This window comes from Podarcis gaigeae, assembly GCF_964106915.1.
Source record: "Podarcis gaigeae genome assembly, chromosome: 6".
Taxonomy (NCBI): Eukaryota; Metazoa; Chordata; class Lepidosauria; order Squamata; family Lacertidae; genus Podarcis; species Podarcis gaigeae.
The window spans coordinates 10368412-10388285 of record NC_139682.1 but is presented as its reverse complement, the minus strand read 5'-3'; the positions used below and the strand labels follow the sequence as shown (position 1 = coordinate 10388285).

The 19874-nt window shown below is 43.6% G+C and overlaps 1 protein-coding gene across 1 annotated transcript in view; it reads right to left on the bottom strand.

Moving 5' to 3' along the window:
* Nucleotides 1–19874, bottom strand: part of LAMA5 (laminin subunit alpha 5) — a 189477-nt gene that overhangs the window by 160189 nt on the left and 9414 nt on the right. The window contains exon 2 of the mRNA XM_083744077.1: nucleotides 15954–16106. Coding sequence (XP_083600203.1) covers nucleotides 15954–16106 — 153 coding nt within the window. The remainder of the gene's footprint in view (nucleotides 1–15953; nucleotides 16107–19874) is intronic.

Here is a 19874-nt window from a genome sequence, read left to right as displayed (position 1 = left end):
GGATCACTTTGCAAAAGAAAAAAACACATTCTAAATAACGATTTCTCCAACTCTTGTGTGGATTCTTGTGTAGATCGCCTTTCCAACAATGGGGGTGGGGAAGTCACCTGGTAACCAGGTAAATTATATGAAACTAACAGCAACCCTCCCTCCTTCCAGCTCGCCTGTCAGAGCAGGAAGAATGGGGGGGGGCGGGAAATATTTTTCCCTGGACTTTTTCAACAGCAGCTTTGCTTACGTATGACATCCAAATCCTAGCCCTTCTCTCCCAAATACTCAGTTTACTGTCATGGGGCATATGTCACATTCACAGCCTTGAGCAAACAGATCTATTCAGAGAAGTTACGGTGCCTCTGCTGTCAAGAGGGAAATACTCATATTCTGCTAAGCTGAGAGCTAAACAAGGCAGAAATCAGCTTCAGAACCACCTTTCTGTCACAGCACATGAAATCAATATGTTACCTAGGGTTATAGCACTGCCCCCCCCCCGCCTCTTTGAAGTGATGGCTCTAAATTCAGGCACTGGGTGGTCCCTAGTTGGGTTTTAATTGGTTTGTTGAAAGGTTTGACAAAAGAAAGATCAAATGCCTTCAGAAACTGAGTAAACGTAATACCATCCAAGGCTACTTACCCATCAGTCAAAGGCACAGAGTACAACTGCGCTATGCAAAAGGCTTTATGCTCCAAACTGGCGAATCTAGTAACAAACGAAACAGTAAATGAGCTATCTATGCTTCACCCCCAGACTGGGGAATTTAAAGAACACCTGTGCTTCTGAACTGAAAATATCCCAAATTCTACTACCAGAAACATCAGACCCCGCACCTGGAATGTTTAAACAAGTTAACATACGTTTACTTCACATGCTTCACTTGCAACGCTTACAAAATTCTTTGCTCCAGCAATTTTGGCCAGATTGTATAAGGTGAACCAGCCCCACGCACTATTCTCTTACAACTGGAGTTTCATGCAGAGCCTCTTGAGTTTCCAAGGACACAAAGCCTGTGGCCCAACTTGTCCTGCATCACCTACATTAAAACAAATAGCACTGCATGAGCACAGAACACATTCCAATCTCCAAAACGAACACATACAAGTGGCTCTTGCCCATTCAGGGAGGCCCACGCAGGAGAAACTACTCTATGGGCACAATCGTGCTCTCATCGTGCTTGTGTGCACATACAGAGAACAGGCTGTATGGAGTGGTTCCAGATAGTCAAGCAAAACCAAACACCACCAGTCCCACCATGCACCATAGCAGAGCACTCCACTGGGGCTTCGCAATGTACTTCAAGAGTATACTAGAGGGTGTGCTTCGAGAAACCCTTATGCAATTTACATAGGATGTTCAGTAAATCGCTCTTGCCCCAGTTCCAGGCTGGCAGGATGGAATAAACAAAAATCTGCCCTTATTCCCTTATTGGGAACACAAGAGCCCTTATAGAGTCCTTTGTAGGATCTCCATCTGTCAGAGAAAATAACAGAGGCCTACCAGAGAATATTGAGAAGCAAAGCAGCTAGTAAGCCTGATCTTTATTGATCAGTTGCAACAGGGTGCTTCCCTCACACACAGGAAAGGAGGAGGACCCAGAACAAAGGTGTACCTGTCCTTATATAGACATTTTTAATTCCCTGCCCTGGTGCTCAAGACCACCCCTCCATACATCATGCATACATCACAGGAGGGGTGTAACCCAAGACCACCCCCCACAAACATCATACCTACATCACAGAAAAGGTGGTCTACAACAGAAATTTGAATGTTGTTGGTTTTTCCTGTCTGCCAGGTTATCTGATAATGCTTTATCTGATTGCCTTTCTTGGTAGTCTGCCCATTCCTTTGAAATGGTGATTACTCAATTCCTGCCCTCCCTCCTTACAGAGAAAACATTTGGTCAGTTGGGGAGTCAAAATGGTTTCAGGATGGTCTTCCTGTGCTGCTCCAGACATGTGGTCCATATATCTATGTTTGTGCTTGGTTGGTACATTTATGAACATTTATTATATATCTAAGACCTTAAAATTCTTATAACAAGGATACTCTATAACAAGAAACAGGTGCAGGGATGTAGGGTCTGGTAGTGGACATGATACTGGTTGATCCCGTGCATGGAAGACACAGAAATGCTTTGGCTTTAAATATATTGTCTGGTTGCAATGAAACAAGCTGGTATGGCAAGTTGTGTTCCCTTGCATGGTGGTGCATGGAGAGAGGGGTGGACTGTGCATGGCTCCTGTTAGGAACTGCTGCTCTCTGAGCATGTACAGAGTCTGAGGGAGCAGGATTGCAGCCAAAGCATATATTTACCTTATTTTTCACTCTATAAGACTCACCAGACCACAAGACGCACCTAGTTTTTGGAGGAGGAAAACAAGAAAAAAAATATTGTGAATCTCAGAAGCCAGAACAGCAAGAAGGATTGCTGCGCAGTGAAAGCAGCAATCCCTCTTGCTGTTCTGGCTTCTGGGATAGCTGCGCAGCCTGAATTCGCTCCATAAGAAGCACACACATTTCCCCTTACTTTTTAGGAGGGAAAAAGTGAGTCTTATAAAGCAAAAAATATGGTAAGTTCACGTTATTTACATCTGACAACTGCCTACCGAGAGGTATAAAGGGGCAGGCTTTCATCAACCAAAATTACCACTCATGTATGCTCATAAATTCAAATCAAATGAAAAACTGGCTGCCTGACCCTCATGCACAAGCAGCTGGTGTGCATGGGATATGGGTCCAGATGTGCAATCACTCCGTTTTCTTCTTAAGAGAGCTGCAGAGGGAGAGACTGCAACTTTTAACAGCAAAATTTGGCAAAATGTGATTATCACAACATAAACCTATGGGGTTTGACAATGATGAGCAGACTAATGCTCAGCATCACACAGGCTAAGACATGACCCCCAGCTACCCAAATTGGAAGCACAAATTCTTTATCAGACTACCAAATTGGGTTGGGCGGGTTGCAACTAGCAGACAGGTTATAGGTTGTCTACCCAGAGTACAGTCTGAAGGCACGTGAGGTCACCGCCATGCTTAAGCTAAGGAGGTTTAAGTTTAGCTAGTGCCTGGATAAGCAACTGCCTATATGTTGCTATATATTCCATAGCAGAAGGCAGGATATAAAAGTAAGAAAATAAAATTATTTTTAATACCCTCAAATTAGGGGACAACAATGGGAATGGAGAGCACTGGAAGATCTCTCTCAGGAGAATGCTTGTAATATATATTTTAGTCCTGTCCATCTTATTCTAAGCTGCAGCTGCTGCATAATTGTTATTGTATTTGTTTAATGCAGCTATATGCTGCTTTTGGGGGCAACAAAAAACAATCCCTTGCCTAGTGGCCATAACACATCATATCCCATGCAATACGTCTAAGCACAGCCTTCTTCAACCTTGGGTCCCAAGATTATGTTGGGACTAAAACTCCCAGGATTCCTGACCACTGGCTGAAGCAGCTGCGGATGATGGGAGTTGTAGTCCAACAACATTTGGGACCCCCCACGTTGAAGAACTGTGATGTAGCGCGCGGAGACGTTCTGCGTGTGCAGGTTTCTCCCATCTTGTGGAAAGCATTCCAAGACACCAAACACCAGCTCAAAATCTAGCAGAAGGGCTCCTGCTTTTGTCATCCCCAACCCTTGGCCTGAACCCAGATAAGGAGATTCCTTCAGGAAGAACAAAGGCAGGGCCTGAAGGAAAGGTGCGGCTTCTGAAAAAGCGCTGGGAGGGAAATGTGTCATTTAATAGCGAGGGGATGTGGTGGGGGGAAGCAATGGCTGACTGCATTTCCTTATCAGCCTCTGATCTGATAAACTAGGTGGTGATTGGAATTTCAAAAGCTGCTTGCTGAACAAATAATGGAAGTGGCTCTTTGTGAACTAATTAGCTCCAAGGAACTCTCTCTCTCTCTCTCTCTCTCTCTCTCTGTGTGTGTGTGCGCGCACACACACACGCGCGCAAAGCAGGAGAGGCTGCTCAGTGCATATGTGCCACTGGAAGTATTTGTGAAGAACTTCAAACATCTGAAATAACTTGGAAGAAAGGAGGCTCTAGGAAAGAATGGGAGATTGAAAGTGAGATAAAATCAATCCCACCCCGTCCCCAGGCTGCCTTGCTTGCAACCCTCACTGTCCTTCTAGGCAATGTGATATGAGTCCACTCACAGCAAGTATCATCCTCTCAATTAGACTAGCAGCTTAAGGCACAGCTGGTACAATTCCCTGGCAAAAACAGTTTTCATGCACCAATCCTGTCTTTCTCCATCCCTACCCCGTGTGTGTGTGTGTGTGTGTGTGTGTGTAACTATCAAATCTCAAACTTACCCATGATACCCCTATAAAACAGCTGGCCTCCTGTTAAACACCCAACATTGGTTCAGGCATGCCAACACACATGACCCCATCACAAATTTGCAATTAAAAAACTGTCAGCAAAGGAATCAAAAATCCAACCAAGCTAGGTTTAAAATGATTTCTTTGGTGATCACTCATAGCCGAGTAAGATTGTCTTCCATGAACACGGTCTTTAACAGGGAGTCCGTAAGTGATTCGGAGGGGGAATTAACGCTTTTGGTAAAACTATTTTCAGTGACCTCCAAATTGAGAGAATCTTGCTAATGGACCATTACCTTCTATACACATCATTGCTAGCGCCCAACTTTTAGTCATTTTTGTCATAATCAGAAGGGGAGTACAGTAATGGGCAAAATTATATACACAGATGTTGCCTCGTTGTCCGTGGCTTCTATTAAGTTTGCTGGCATCAAGGAATCAGGGTCACCAGAGGCAATGATATCAGTGCAGCCAAATCATGCCTTCCACCACTGGTTAAAGATGGCTATATTTGAGAGTCCCATGGACTGCAAGAAGTCCCTCACTAAGATAGACTCTTGAGAGTCCCATGGACTGCAAGAAGATCAAACCTAGCCATTCTTAAGGAAATCAGCCCTGAGTCCTCACTGGAAGGACAGATCCTGAAGCTGAGGTTCCAATACTTTGGCCACCTCATGAGAAGAGAAGACTCCCTGGAAAAGACCCTGATGTTGGGAAAGATGGAGGGCACAAGGAGAAGGGGATGACAGAGGACGAGATGGTTGGACAGTGTTCTCGAAGCTACCAGCATGAGTTTGACCAAACTGCGGGAGGCAGTGGAAGACAGGAGTGCCTGGCGTGCTCTGGTCCATGGGGTCACGAAGAGTCAGACACGACTATACGACAAAGCAATAGCAACAAATATTGCCATGGCTAGTTTTTCCACTCTTGATGTTACGACACCTGGGGTACTTAGTTGCTAAAATGGAAAGGCAGAATACAAACCCTGAAGGTACTTAATTAGCTGCAGAATAACCACAGGAGAGGCCCTCTCCCTGATCTAGCAACAGTGAAATGATAATGAAACTTAAGCAACAACCAGATTTGCTCAAAACTAGATTCACCCCAAGATATCAAAAGCACATGAGTTACAAATCATCATTTTGCTGCTGCCTCTGACTGCTACACAGAAATTGGGCTGGAGACGGAGGCAAACAAAGGTTTGTGGTGTGTTTTCAGGAAGAATTTGAAACCCAGGTTCACTGGCAGCACATACAGTTACACAAAGGCCTGAAAAGGCAAGCTGGATTCAGGCCAGGACCAGAGTTCGCACTGAGCCTGGGTGGGTGCAGCCTTTGTGAGGGACTGAAGGGAGATTAAGCAGCAAACAGTTTTGCAGCAATAACAGCAAGGCAATGATGAAGCTGGAGACCAGATCTATGTTTGCAGTCTTGAGTCTGTGTTTGCAATTGGAGACAATGTGTGAAGACTTTGAAAGGGCAAGCCTCTTTCCCCTTTCTAGGAAAACTCAATATTGTTACATATTTATCTGAACCTGAATCACCTGGCACAGACTGACCGCTTTGGCAGTTCTGTGTGAGCTCCCTGCCAAAAACAAACCACAGTATGTGCCCAGGAATCCTCAGTTCTGTATGTTCAATGTATTACAGAACATGCACGTTTCTGAATGTATTTAAATGATCAGCTTGGGCCCTTCATTCATTGGAACAAGAGACTGCCTCCTTCCCAATAACCATCACAATTTGTACATTCAGAATTCTGAATACTCCCTGGACTGTCAGTTTTGTCCGGCGACTGACAAAGCACAAGCCCAAAGTCAAGGGTGAGGAACCTCTGCTTCAGCCAACAAACCTGCCCAATATGGCTGGGCTCCAAATCTCAGCAGGGCCAATGGGTAAGGATGGGAACTGAACTCTAGAAACACATTGAGGGCCAGAGTCTTCATCCTTGCCCTGAGTGGTACAGCCATATGCTGTGGCCTGTGAAGTCTGGTTTCGGGATTCCCAAGAAGGCAGAAAACAGCAAACACCTAGGGCAGAAGTTTTCAACAATTCTGAGTCCATGGCTCCCTTCACCAACTACATTCTTTCTGTGGCACCCTTGTAGGGCTCAGGAGCCTAGTTATGTCACCCCTTGCCTGCAAAGCTGGCAGCCTCTCACCCTTTTTCAAACACCCACCCTTGTGGAGTGTTCCCTCAGCCTCCTCTCCCCTCTCCTTGGAAGCCCTCCAGGCAGCCACAGCTGCCCTCCCTGGTCTCTGAGCTGCCCACCCCACCAGAAAGAGAGGTGAGTCCCAGAGGCACCATTCGCCTGCAGAGCTAATAGCCAGGGCTGCTTCAATAAACAGCTGTGCATGCCTTTGTGAATCAGACACAAGAGGGAATCAGAGGAGGGAAGGAAGGAAAGAGGGACAGAGGCCAGTGTTGCCCATGGCACCCCTGACCATCATTCCAGAAACCCCATCATTCAAGAAAACCACTGACCTATAGGGTCACCATAAATGGGACTGTTCAGCTGCATTCAGCCAGTTCTTGTGCTGACTTCTATGTCTTACAACACTCCCAGACTGTGACTCAGAGGTGAATATCGCTTAAAGCAAAAAGTCAGAGATTTCATTTGCCTTGACCAGGCATACAAGCTGCTATATGCATATATGTTGCAGAAAAGGGCAGACATTTGGATCTGAGATCAGCCAGCCTTTTCTTTTAAAGTTGTACAGGTGGCTGCTCAAACAATCAGAATCATGCCAACAAACATTCAGATTTACTATGAAAATTCACCATATAGAATAACTTCCTACTACCTGAGGCATGCTTCTGAAACAGAGGGACACATGCTTGACAAAACTCTTTGTCAAGTTTGATTTTGCAGCTTACGCTGGAAGCAGTGATAGATGACTACATGGTCCCATTTTGGCAAGACAATCCAGACATACTGATGACTGCAGTTCAAACATTCTTCTCACCTAAGATGGTTGTTGGGTTCGCCACTCAGCACGGATCTGCCTTCACATGGTTTTTCAAAAGGCAGGCAATGCAGAAAGCCAGATCACAGGGAAGAATGCACTTTTAAAAATTTATCTCTCCTAGAACATCATCAATACTGTATATACAATAAAATGCACCATCTCTGGTAGTACTCTCCCAAATTTTCCTGAGGCTCGACTTTTTCTGTGAAAGCTGCCAATCAGGAGACCTGAAAATGCTTGGGGGGGAAGACCCCCAACCTTCCACTCTCTAGCACATTTTTTTTCCTTCTCGTCTGCAAACTATGTTTCCCAGCCTGTCGCTGCCCAGAGTGGTAAATTCAACCTCTCGCCCTGATACACATCAAGATGGGAATTCCACCGAAAGGAACACTGGGTGAAAGGAACATCAGCTGCATTCAGATGCACAACTGATGTCACTCCTCTGAATTGCATTACTTGGAATGGGATGTCCATCCCATTGCAAAGGAGCAGAGGTCGCCTTGGCAACAGGAACATGTTCCCCCTTCTCTTCTTTTACAAACTGTTTCACATCCTTTCTCTAAGATGGGGAAGCATGGTTCTGATTACCAAAGGCAAGTGGTAGAATGCGCCCAAATGTGTTGTTGGCCCAACCCTACCAACTACTGTAGAATTCTTCCTCCAACTTTGAAAGTCCAGAGATCCTTGATTCAGCAGTAACAATGTCCAGCAGAGGAAATGTCTGCAGATGAAGATGATCGACTACATGGGATTGGCAGAAATGACTGGCAGAATCCGAGACCAGGGAAAAGAGTCGGTGGAAGAAGACTGGAGGAAGTTTAAAGACTATTTACAGAAACATTGCAAAATTAAGGAATGTTAGAGGGATGCTGGATGGTAGCTAAGTGGTTTTCAGCTGTAATGCTTAAGAAATAGAAAATAAGGATTTGAATTAAGCAAAAGATCTAACAGTGAGGACTTGCTGAATAAATAATTTTGAAATGGAATATAAGAAAGGGTGGCATGAGGAGGTCTAGAAAGTAAGGTAAAAGAAAAAATGCAAATGGAAGTTATACACGTTTTTTCTGTCTTTCTGTTTTTGTTTTTTAAATTGTTTTTAATTTTTTGTATTTTTGTATTGTTCTTTTCCCCCCTTTTTTGTTATTATGTATAATCTTGAAAACTTAAATATTTTTTTTAAAAAGGAAATGTCTGCTTTGACGTGCTCAGCTGTAGTCATTCCTCCACTTGCAGACATTTTCAAACAGGCCAAGAGCAGCCAGTTATCACACAGCTCGCAAGAAAACGGCACATCGCTCACATCTTCCTAACAATTACAGACCTAGCCCCCTGAAATTCCCAGCTTCACTGACATGTCTGACCTTGCTCTGGCCACAGTTCACCTCAGGGTGCTTTGCCCCTAATCTTTGAAGATTCCAAGTGTGCGTAACAGAAGTGGCTGGCCTGGGGGAGAGGGTGGGGTGAGGGGGGAAAAACCATGCTTAGCAACTCCCAGGTGCAGTCTGGAGTCTATTCATCCTTCAATAACTGAACAAAGCAAAATATATTATATTTTTTAAAAACCTTGATCAAAAAAGACTGAAATAATAATAATTTATTATTTATATCCTGCCCATCAGCTGAAGAAGAAGAAGAAGAAGAGTTTGGATTTGATATCCCGCTTTATCACTACCCGAAGGAGTCTCAAAGCGGCTAACATTCTCCTTTCCCTTCCTCCCCCACAACAAACACTCTGTGAGGTGAGTGGGGCTGAAAGACTTCAAAGAAGTGTGACTGGCCCAGGGTCACCCAGCAGCTGCATGTGGAGGAGCGGGGAAGCGAACCCAGTTCACCAGATTACGAGTCCACCACTCTTAACCACTACACCACGCTGGCTCCCCCAGCCACTCTGGGCAGCTCCCAACCGAATATTAGAAAGCAGCATTAAACATTAAAAGCTTCCCTAAACAGGGCTGCCTTCAGATGTCTTTTATAAGTAAGATAGTTTCTTATTGCCTTGACATCTGATGGGATGTCCCACCACAGGGGCCACCACTGAGAAGGCCCTCTGCCTGGTTCCCTGTAGCTTTGCTTTTCACAGTGAGGGAACTGCCAGAAGGCTCTCGGCCCTGGATCTCCAATGGCCTGCATTGGATTTATTAATTTTGGGGGTGGTATTATTTTAGTACTAAATGGATAGGTTGTTCTTTAATTCCAAAAGAATAAATAAGAAAGACAATATTGATATAAAAGAACCCCAAGTGCCACGTCTTTCCAGAAACTGTTTTTTCACCCTGCGAGTAAACTTTCCTTTGGATAGAAAGGCAGAAAGGAAGCAGCATAAAGTGTACAGACTGGCAATTGTTCTTAAAAGCAAGGGGGGAAAGTTAACAGGTTAGACCACAATGGCCTCCATGGATGAGCTTTTCCTGAAAGATTTCAACTGTGGTGGCTTTCAGAAAACCAAAGACGCTTCATAGGGAAGAAGACAAATGATTCTTTTCTATAGAGAACACCATTTTATTACAATCACTAAGGGAAACGACATTAAACTGACCCTGGAGGAAGAAAACTAGTTCTTTCTTCTTTTTCTGAAAGCTGCCAACAAGCACCACTTTTATCTCCTCTAAACACAACTAGTGCTGCATGTGCTGAAGGCGTAACTGCTGCAGCTCCCTTTTGCGTACCTTTCTCTTCTCAGACAAATATAGGATTTGAAGGTGCAAGCAGACAGCATACAGGACTATGTTAACTCCATGCTTTAAAAATTAAAAATTCTTGCCAATAAAAGCTAAATTCTGCATATGATTATGAAAATCATATGTTGCATAGTTCTGCTTATTTTGCATGACTTTCATTTTTTACTGCTTTTCACAAATTATTTCGGCTTGGGGGTGGGGAGGAAAAAAAATCTATCTATGCAGGGTACAAAGTGCCACCCCTCCGAGTTGTGCCATTTTAGCAGGCATTGTCCAATGCACTTTTGTGCATATCTTCAAAGCCACAAGAGCTAGAAACCTACTTTGTGTTTAAACTGCAAACTGAGATCTTACAAAGTCGTACGCCCAATACCACAATCTGCAGATTTACCTGCAGAATGGTAGCACACATATATAGTGGTACCTCGGGTTACAGACGCTTCAGGTGACACTATTTCAGGTTGTGCACAGTGCCGAACCCGGAAGGACCAGAACGGGTTACTTCCGGGTTTTGGTGCTCGCGCTCGTGCATGCATAGATACACTAAATCGCACTTTGCGCATGTGAAAAACACTAAATCGCTCTGGGCTAAACTTTTCCTTGTGTGTCACAATAGAAGAGGATTTGGTACTTCAGAACATTATCATCCTCTGGCTGTGAACACACACCAAGTGGTGTAGTCTGTGGCCCAAATAGGCTCCCAATCTTCACATGCAAGGACTGTCACATGTCTCCCCAGTATACAGTGGCGTAGCGTGGGGGGTGCAGGGGGGGCCGGCCGCACTGGGCGCAACATCTGGGAGGGCGCTAATCTAGTGGAAGAGACTCGAGTGCTAAAATCCACGGGTTAGGGGGTGCAAATTACTTGCCTTGCCCCAGGTGCTGACAACCCATGCTACGCCACTGCCAGTATAACTCCCAACCTATACCTCCTTTTAAGGAGGATTGCAACAGCCTCTACAATCAACAACACTTAGCTGCAAGCATGTCCTGGCATGAATGTTCTCTTTTTGTTGCTTTCCAAGACCCTTAAGCATTTCTCTTCACGCAGCTATCCACAAAATACTAACATCATATACACTTTCCTGTGGTGTCCTGGCCTGAAATCACCTTCATGGGAGCAGATGTCAGGGATCTGGAAAGAAGCCAGCTCCTCAATATTCCTTAAAGCACTTTAGTCTCTTTGCTAATATAGACAACTGCTACATCACAACTCCCTGATACCTATTGTATCTGTTCGTTTTGAAATCAGGACAACCATTGTATGCAAGAATCCCCACCTCACCTATAACCAAGCATTGACAGAAACCCGGGGGGGGGGGGGAGAGAATAACCACTAGAGTAGTCTTAAGTTAATGTTGATTTAAGGCAGGGGTCAGCAAACTTTTTCAGCAGGGGGCCACTGTCCCTCGGAACCTGTGGGGGGCCGGACTATATTTTGAAGGGGAAAAAATGAACAAATTCCTATGCCCCACAAATAACCCAGAGATGCTTTTTAAATAAAAGCACACATTCTACTCATGTAAAAACACCAGGCCGGCCCCACAAATATCCCAGAGTTGCATTTTAATTAAAGGACACATTCTACACATGTAAAAACACACTGATTCCCGGACCGCCCGTGGGCCGGATTTAGAAGGTGATTGGGCTGGATCCGGCCCCCGGGCTTTAGTTTGCCTACCCATGATTTAAGAGGTACCTACACACCATCATATTGGGGATATGTCCCTAAAGGGTGAGGAAATTCTGAACTATAGGCCTAACTATCACCTTGTTTAGCATAAGATTAGTAATGATCAATAATGAAAGATTTTCAAGGGTCCAAATTCTGTAGCCACCACCAGAATATCCTGCATTTGTAGAACAACTGACCAGGAATCCAACCAAACATTTGTAACATTTACAAGCTCTAAGAGCTACCAATTCAACCAACACCCAAAGTTAAATGCTTACTACTGATTACAAAGACGAAATATTGTTCTCTTTTTGTACAATCCGCTGAGAGTTTCCTAACCAATTGGCTCACTTTATAACCAGTAGTCAGGGGACATCAATATGCCAGGCTACAGCTTGTCTCCGATGATCACAGGTTAGCATCAACCATTCTTGCTGATGATACACAAATGTCTGCAGCTGAGCTGAAACAGTTACAGTCCCACCCCCACCCAAAAACAGATACCTCCAAATAGATAATCAAATGAATAGCCCTTCCCATTATTTGGCAGAACCTCCTTGACCTCCCCTACCAGAGAACTGTAAACTTAAAGCCATCACAGGCCATTCACTACATGATGTGAGTCTATTATATAAATTACTCAGGCTGGGTGGCCCGCCACTTCAGTTTTTATTTTTATTTCCCCCCTCCCTTTTCTCTTTTTCAGGTTGTCATTCACTGGCTGGGGATTCCAGTGTTCCTCCTTGCTTCTTTATTTGTGGCCCTGCTACTCAGGACAGATGGGCAGGCAACAGGAAAGGGCACAAACAAAAGAACAGCTTGTTAAAGGGGAATAATAGCAGCCTCATTCACAGGGTTGTCGTGAGGGTAAACGAGGCAAGAGTTGCCATGCACTTTGTACACTGAAAACGGATACAGAAAGGAATCGCCATCATCAGTAACAACCTTATCAATTGCAGCAAAATAGAAAAGAAACTGCAAAATGCAAGGATACGCAACTTTGTTTTGCCTGGCTATATCCCCATCATTCAAGGCATTCTGGGACGCGGACGCCAGGCTCCTTCCTTGAAAATCTTAGCCACTGCCACAAGTATAGGTGGTGATAGCACAGCTGCAAATCCCAACAGCAACTACCGTATTTTTTGCTCTTTAAGACTCACTTTTTCCCTCCTAAAAAGTAAGGGGAAATGTGTGTGTGTGTCTTATGGAGCGAATGCAGGCTGCACAGCTATCCCAGAAGCCAGAACAGCAAGAGGGATTGCTGCTTTCACTGGGCAGCGATCCCTCTTGCTGTTCTGGCTTCTGAGATTCAGAATATTTTTTTTCTTGTTTTCTTCCTGCAAAAACTAGGTGCGTCTTGTGGTCTGGTGTGTCTTATAGAGCAAAAAATACGGTATTTTGCAGCTGTTGATGTCACCAATCAAGCTAAGAAGCCGTCTCCCATAATTTACTCAACTACTGTTACTAGAAATGCATTGCATCCTCCAGGTCTTGATTTTCCTATTTCTAGCGGTGCAGGATGCAATAGCAGCATTTTCATCTGATGTGAGACGATTCGGTTATCAGTCCAGTTATCCTAGTTAACAGTTTGCAGATAGGAATAAAACAAGTAACTGAATTGTTCCTGAAGATCGTAGTGATCCATACACCTGCAACCTTTGGAGAGGGGCAAACTTTCCTCGCAGTACATAGAACTTACAGGCAGGAAAGTGGCATTGAAACCTAGTTTGAATTACACCACCACAAAAATTAGTAGAATTCTGATATATCAACTTCGCATGAGAAAAACAACACACAGGTGGAATTTCTGAAGCCACAAGTAAACAGATCAGGCTGTTAGAAAGCAAATGTCGTGTCTGCCTTTGCAATTTAGTGTTTTCTAGAAAACTGAACTCAAATGTTTCAGAAGCCAGTAGGGTGGAACAGTAAACCTCCAGTCTGCCTGCTGCGACACTATGGTCCTTTAAATGCTACATCATCAAAATCACACTCCAGAACTGAATACTTGACTCACTGAATTCCAAGGAGGGAATTGTTTACAACACAGACTGCTTCCTCCGCCTATTCTATTCAGCAAGCAACTGGTAAGCCAGTTCTCCCCCAGACGCTTTGCCTGTCACATTTTGTGTGCAATTGAAATGAAAGGCTGGCATATAGGTTACTGTCAGAGCTTTCAGCGATGGAAAAAGCTTTCTCCAAGGAGATATTCAACTGCCTCCATCCCCAGGCATTCATTCTAGACAGCTGCCCTCCTTCCTCCGTGTATTGGAGCTTTGTTTAAATATTTAACTAGAGTGTTTCAAACTGAAGCTGCCTGCTTTGAAACGAGAACTAGTCCACAAACAGGCAAAGCCCATGGCCCTAGGTCATAGAACTGCAAAAGGCACCTGGAAATTACCTTTCTTACCGAGTCCCTGCACTTGCAAAGAGAAAACAGTGTCTAACTATTCCTTTGTGGAGATTTCTGCAGATAAGATTGGCAGATCCATTAAAACCAAAGGCTCACAACCAGTCAGGGTTTCCTACGCACAAAAATTATATGGCAATCGTTGTACACACGCAGAGTTATTTTGCAGAATTTGTGTTATCCCTTGCATGCTGGTGTCAAACACTGTGCTTCTTGGAATGCTCCACTTGTCTGGGAAAAGTTTAACAAAGAACCAGGAGCATCGTTATACGGTGTATACTCTCTGATTAATCCAGTTCAGTTTGTTGATACATGCTGATACAGAGTGGTACCTCTGGTTAAGAACTTAATTCGTTCCGGAGGTCTGTTCTTAACCTGAAACTGTTCTTAACCTGAGGTACGACTTTAGCTAATGGGGCCTCCCTCTGCCAATTTCTGTTCTCATCCTGCAGTAAAGTTCTTAACTTCCCGTTTACTGTTCTTAACAGTAAAGTACTACTTCCCGGTTAGCGGAGTCTGTAACCTGAAGTGTTTGTATCCCGAGGTACCACTGTATTATTCTTAAGGGTATTCTCTTGATAATATGGGAGGGGTCCCCATTTAAATATATATAATACTTCAAACATAAATCAAACTTTTCTTCAAAATATAAAACAATGTTCCAGCAGCCTATATCACACAAAAGGGCCGAGAGAACCACTGTTTCTTAAGATATGAACAGTGACCCAGAAACCAGGTTATCAAAAGGAAGGAAAGGTTATTGGACACCAGATACTTTTCACATTCAAATCATTACACTTGGTCTTGACAGGCCAGTATGAACTCTGATCCCCAAAGGTTTGAGCTAACATTCAACAACAGGATATCAGCAATTTGCTTTAAAATCCCTGAAGTGACTTCTCAAAGTGCAGTTATTTGCTTTCTTTTGTATTTAAGTGGCGTGTCACCTTTCAGATGCTTCATCCCGCCTGCGGAAAAAGATCTCGAAAGCTCAAATGTCCACACGATCTCACTAACAAAGAACAGGCCAGTATTGACTTTGTGGCTTCCCTTCAATCGCAAGGTCTCAAACCCATTAAATACATCCAATTAAATATATGGAATATATGTATGATGGCCATTATGGAAATTTCCCTTATGGCTGGCTTATCCCTAGAATCAAGATGAAAGCTTTGCCTGCTCTGTGTCACTCCCTGTTACAAGGAGAAGGGTTCAAGCACAGCTTTCTCGCAGGAATGCTGTTGGTCTAGGTGCAGAGATGCCTCACATTGGAGAGCAGTAAAATATGCAGCTCAGCCCCTCATGCAGCCTGAAGTAGTAAGATTCTGTTCAATATATGTACTGCACATACATCTGAAGTATTTTGCAAACAAGGTAACCTTGTTATTTATATATAGAAGAAGAAGAAGAGTTTGGATTTGATATCCCGCCTTTCACTCCCCTTCAGGAGTCTCAAAGCGGCTAACATTCTCCTTTCCCTTCCTCCCCCACAACAAACACTCTGTGAGGTGAGTGGGGCTGAGAGACGTCAGAGAAGTGTGACTAGCCCAAGGTCACCCAGCAGCTGCATGTGGAGGAGCGGAGACTCGAACCTGGTTCCCCAGATTACAAGACTACCGCTCTTAACCACTGCACCACACTGGCTACACTATATGTAGTGCTACAGCTCTGTATGATTCCGTTGTCTTCTGGACAAGACATTGGGGGCCACCAAACAACACAGTGACTGTAGTTAGCTAAGGAAAGTTGCAGGATTTCCAATGTGTCCTGTTGTGTAACTCAAAAAAATGAACAAATAAGTACTCTCTTGTCTATCGATATCTCTGCAAAGTAAAAAGGGTCTCTTGATCAAGGAGGATGCCGTATAAACCTCAGGCCCTTTTCCTGCAGTTACCTGTCCAAGATCCAAGGTGACGTTGACCTCGTTGAATTCCAGCCTTCGTGAAAGAGGAGGGCTTTGCCACCAGCGCTCGGTGCCATCGATAGCATTGGTGATGGGATGGGCTTTGTTGCTGTTGGCCGATGAGCAGATGTCACAGTACTGACCCTGTGGTTAAAAAACAAAACAAAACAGAGAAAAGGTTTCCATATTTATTCAGGAAGATTATGGATCCACACCCTCATTCCACACCCATGATCATAAACATGGACCATATTCAGTGCTCCAAGCAGCCCAGGGGCAATAGGGAAGCTCTCAACCATAACTACCGTATATTGAAAGCAGGCCATGAGATTGCACACTTCCCCCCTAGACCTTATCCTCAATGGAACAAATACATCTTACTCTTCTCCTGGCCTTTATCGCAGTACACACACTATATATATGCGCACAGTAGAGAAAGTGAAAAATGTGACAAAAACTGAAAGTAAAAGCTGCTGAAGTTCTCCTCCCTGGTATGGAGAGAATGTGCAAGCTCATTTATGCATCTCATTCAGGTAGTGCTAAGCCACAGTGAAAAGAGAGAGAATGGAGAGGTTATTCTGTCCGAAGTGGTGTTTGGTTCTCACAAGCAAGATAAAAACTGTGCATCATATTTATGAAAGTCCTGGGAAAACAAATCCATCAGTTGTACATCAGTCCAGTTAGTTATCTTAGCTAGTTAACAGTTTGCTACAGGGCCAAAGTCAAAATGCTGGTCTTAACCTTAAGCCATCTTAAGTGTCATCTTGGTATCTGGCAATTACCGATTGATAAGTAAAAACTCTTCTCTTACACTGTCTCATAAGCTCTGATCCCACTTCACACACCAGTGTTGTGTCGCTTTGCAACCTACTCTAGCAGCACAGCCAGGTAGATTATTCCTTAAGGAATGACTGTGGTCCACTCTGAGTTCTGGTCACAAGATACCAGGACTCTTTCCAATATCTCTTCTCACAGTTCCTCCTATACCCAGACAAAGGCCACAAGGCTTCTACGATTCTCTTTGGCTTCAGGAACAGCTTTTTCCACCCTCCCCATAGTCTGTCTCTAGAAATGCTGAATGCATACATTCCAACAATGTTCTGTGACGATATCCCTGCTGTCTGGAGAAAAACGAAAGATAAACCGAACCAGTCATATCTGCTATGCATTTTAGGAAGTTGTTTGCTTGCTCTTTGGACACCTCTTAAAATAACAGTAACACAATTCTGCATGATGTTTCCTGAAATCAAGAAGCATCTGTTTAGATATAGTTGGACGCCATTTTGAATCAAAATAGTGGGCTGAACCTTTCAAAGTTGCGCAGATTTTATCCACCGATTTCAAAACTGCACTGATTTTTTGGTGGGGTTTTTTAATAGAAATTCTGAGCAACATCAGGTATGAGGCTGCTGCTACTATAAAATAAAAAGAGATGAACTGTAGTAGAGTAATAACATGAGTTACATGGAATATCTAAGTTAACAGTCCGGCACAACTATGGACTGACTGGGTAAATCTGAGCAACACGCCTGGGAGCCCAGTATTCCTCGTGTGGGGGGAAAAATGGAAGAAAACATGTTGTGTGGTTGGAGAGAGTTTTTTAAATGAAGCAACCTGCCCTGAGCCTTAGAGTTAGGATGGGCTGAAATAAATATGTTGCTAGTAATGCCAAGCCAAGCACATTTGGTCTAAAAATAAACGTGACATTTGTATCGAACCTAGAGAGTTCTTTTGTTTATTTGTTTTAAATGTTTTCGGAAAAGTGAAGCATTAGGTCAAAAGTAGGATCTCAGCAGGGGCGTAATTTGCTAGCGGGATTAATGGCCTTCTGCTCTAGCAGTAGACTGGATCAGTGCCCCCACGTAGGCCTGCCATTGGTTGCTATGGTAACGGCAGCATGACACCAGGCCGAACTGTCAACTTCTTTCAGGCCTTTGGCTCTTCTGTGAAGGAAATGAAGCCTACACTTAATGGGGAAAAGGGGACAATCGATTTGCTGCAGCAATAGGGTTGCCATTCGTCCGGAATTTTCCCAAACCAAGTCGGTATTCAGCCTCCTTAAGCAACGTCCGGGTGAAAATGACTGAAATGTTTGGGAAAATCCAGACATATGACAGCCCATGTTGGTAGTGTAGATTTTGGCAATTTTCATTAAAAAATACCTCAAAAACTTTTGCTGTTGTTGTTGAGATTTGTCCCAAGATCAGTAGCCATTCTAGTCCACCAAGATCAAACGTATTAAATAAACAACATCATTTCTCCCATTAAGGAAAATGTAGGTGGGAGCGTGAGGTGGTGTTTGGTTTCTCACAAGCAAGATAAAGCTGCGCATCGTGTTTATGAAAGTCCTGAGAAAACAAATCCCATCAACCTTGTAGATCCAAGCAAATTGCAACGATAGGTTAAATTGCAACAATAGGCTTTTCTCAGGAAAAGAGATGGGAGACCTAGAAAGGTTTTGCAGCAGCAGACAAGGAAGTTACAAAAAGGGTTGTGGAATTTAATACCTCGGCAATCAGAGCAAACTGAGATAATGGAGTGGGTTTGAATGGAAGAGCTTCCTCTCAAATCTAATCTTTTCTCTCATTTTAAATTTCCCATTTAAAGCAAAGGGATTGTTGATGTCTTTGCAGGGTGTAATAGAAACCTGTGAGGAAGTACGTTAGAACCGGGAAACTGATGGGACAAATTTCTAGCATTCTTGCATTGTGTCAATCCAAAAGCTACTGTCCACACAGGTCCATTATGTATATCAGTTGATGGATTAGGCCCACTTGCAAATTGCTGAGGGCCTTAGTGGACCACTTAAAGGTTATTCTGGCAACTGTAATGTGCTGCACTATTATTATCTATTATTTTTATTTATAAAATGCCCTTCACCCTGAAGTCCCAGTTCAAAATAGAACATTAAAACCATTTAAAACAACATGCAACCACGTTGGCCACTGTACACTGTACTGCACATAGTGCTGCTACTACTGCATTTTTTTTTCAACACAATGTGCTTGAATCAGAATGGCCTTTCAGATATCTGCTTTCTCCAGTCCGCACAGAGCTTTTAGGAGTGATCAGCTTACTGCCACAATGGCAAACCAGGATTTCAAATACTCATAAGCTGTGTACCAACTGCGCCAATTGCTGCTGGTTCAACCATTATAGCAGGATTAGCCTACAAGGGAGCAGAATGCCTCACCAACAGTATATAAAAAAATAAAAATACAAAGGCCAACTGTTTAAGGATGGAAAAGTACAGCCCAAGGTATAATATCATACAGAGAGAAAGATCAAGCTCTCTCTGCCATTAAAACTTCCATTATCAGCTACATAGTGTCCCTCCATTAGAGGCACAGAACTCATGGCACCATGACTCATACATGGCTCAAAGGGAATTTGGGGAATCAAAGGGAATGCATGCAAACTGCTTCTGGTTTTTGTCCAAAACCTGCTCAGTTTAACCCTCCCACTGAAATCAACGGGTCTTAAAAGCGCTCACTATGTGCCCTAAGTTTTCTCTTCAGTAAGAGACACTAGTCTCTCATGGGTCTCTCATAGTAGACAGCCAATGAAACAACCCCATGCACACACAAACCTCCCAGTTACTGTACTGACATTCCAACCACTACTATAGGAAATGGAGAAAAAAGGTAGTAGTAAAGAGAAGAGCAGAAAATATGATAAACCCCTGAGGGCATGATGCAATGCAACCTCTCAATTTTTAAAAAAAATGGCTTTCAATTTGGATTTCTGCACTTACTGCTACGCTGAATTCATAAGAATTGCCCACATTGAGATTAACACATGAATAATTATACTGGAAGTACAAGAATAAAAAGATCCGTTGTTGTTACTACTACTACTAATATTGAAGTGTTTAGGGTTTTGTTACTAAATACCGTAGCGGTTAAAAACAAC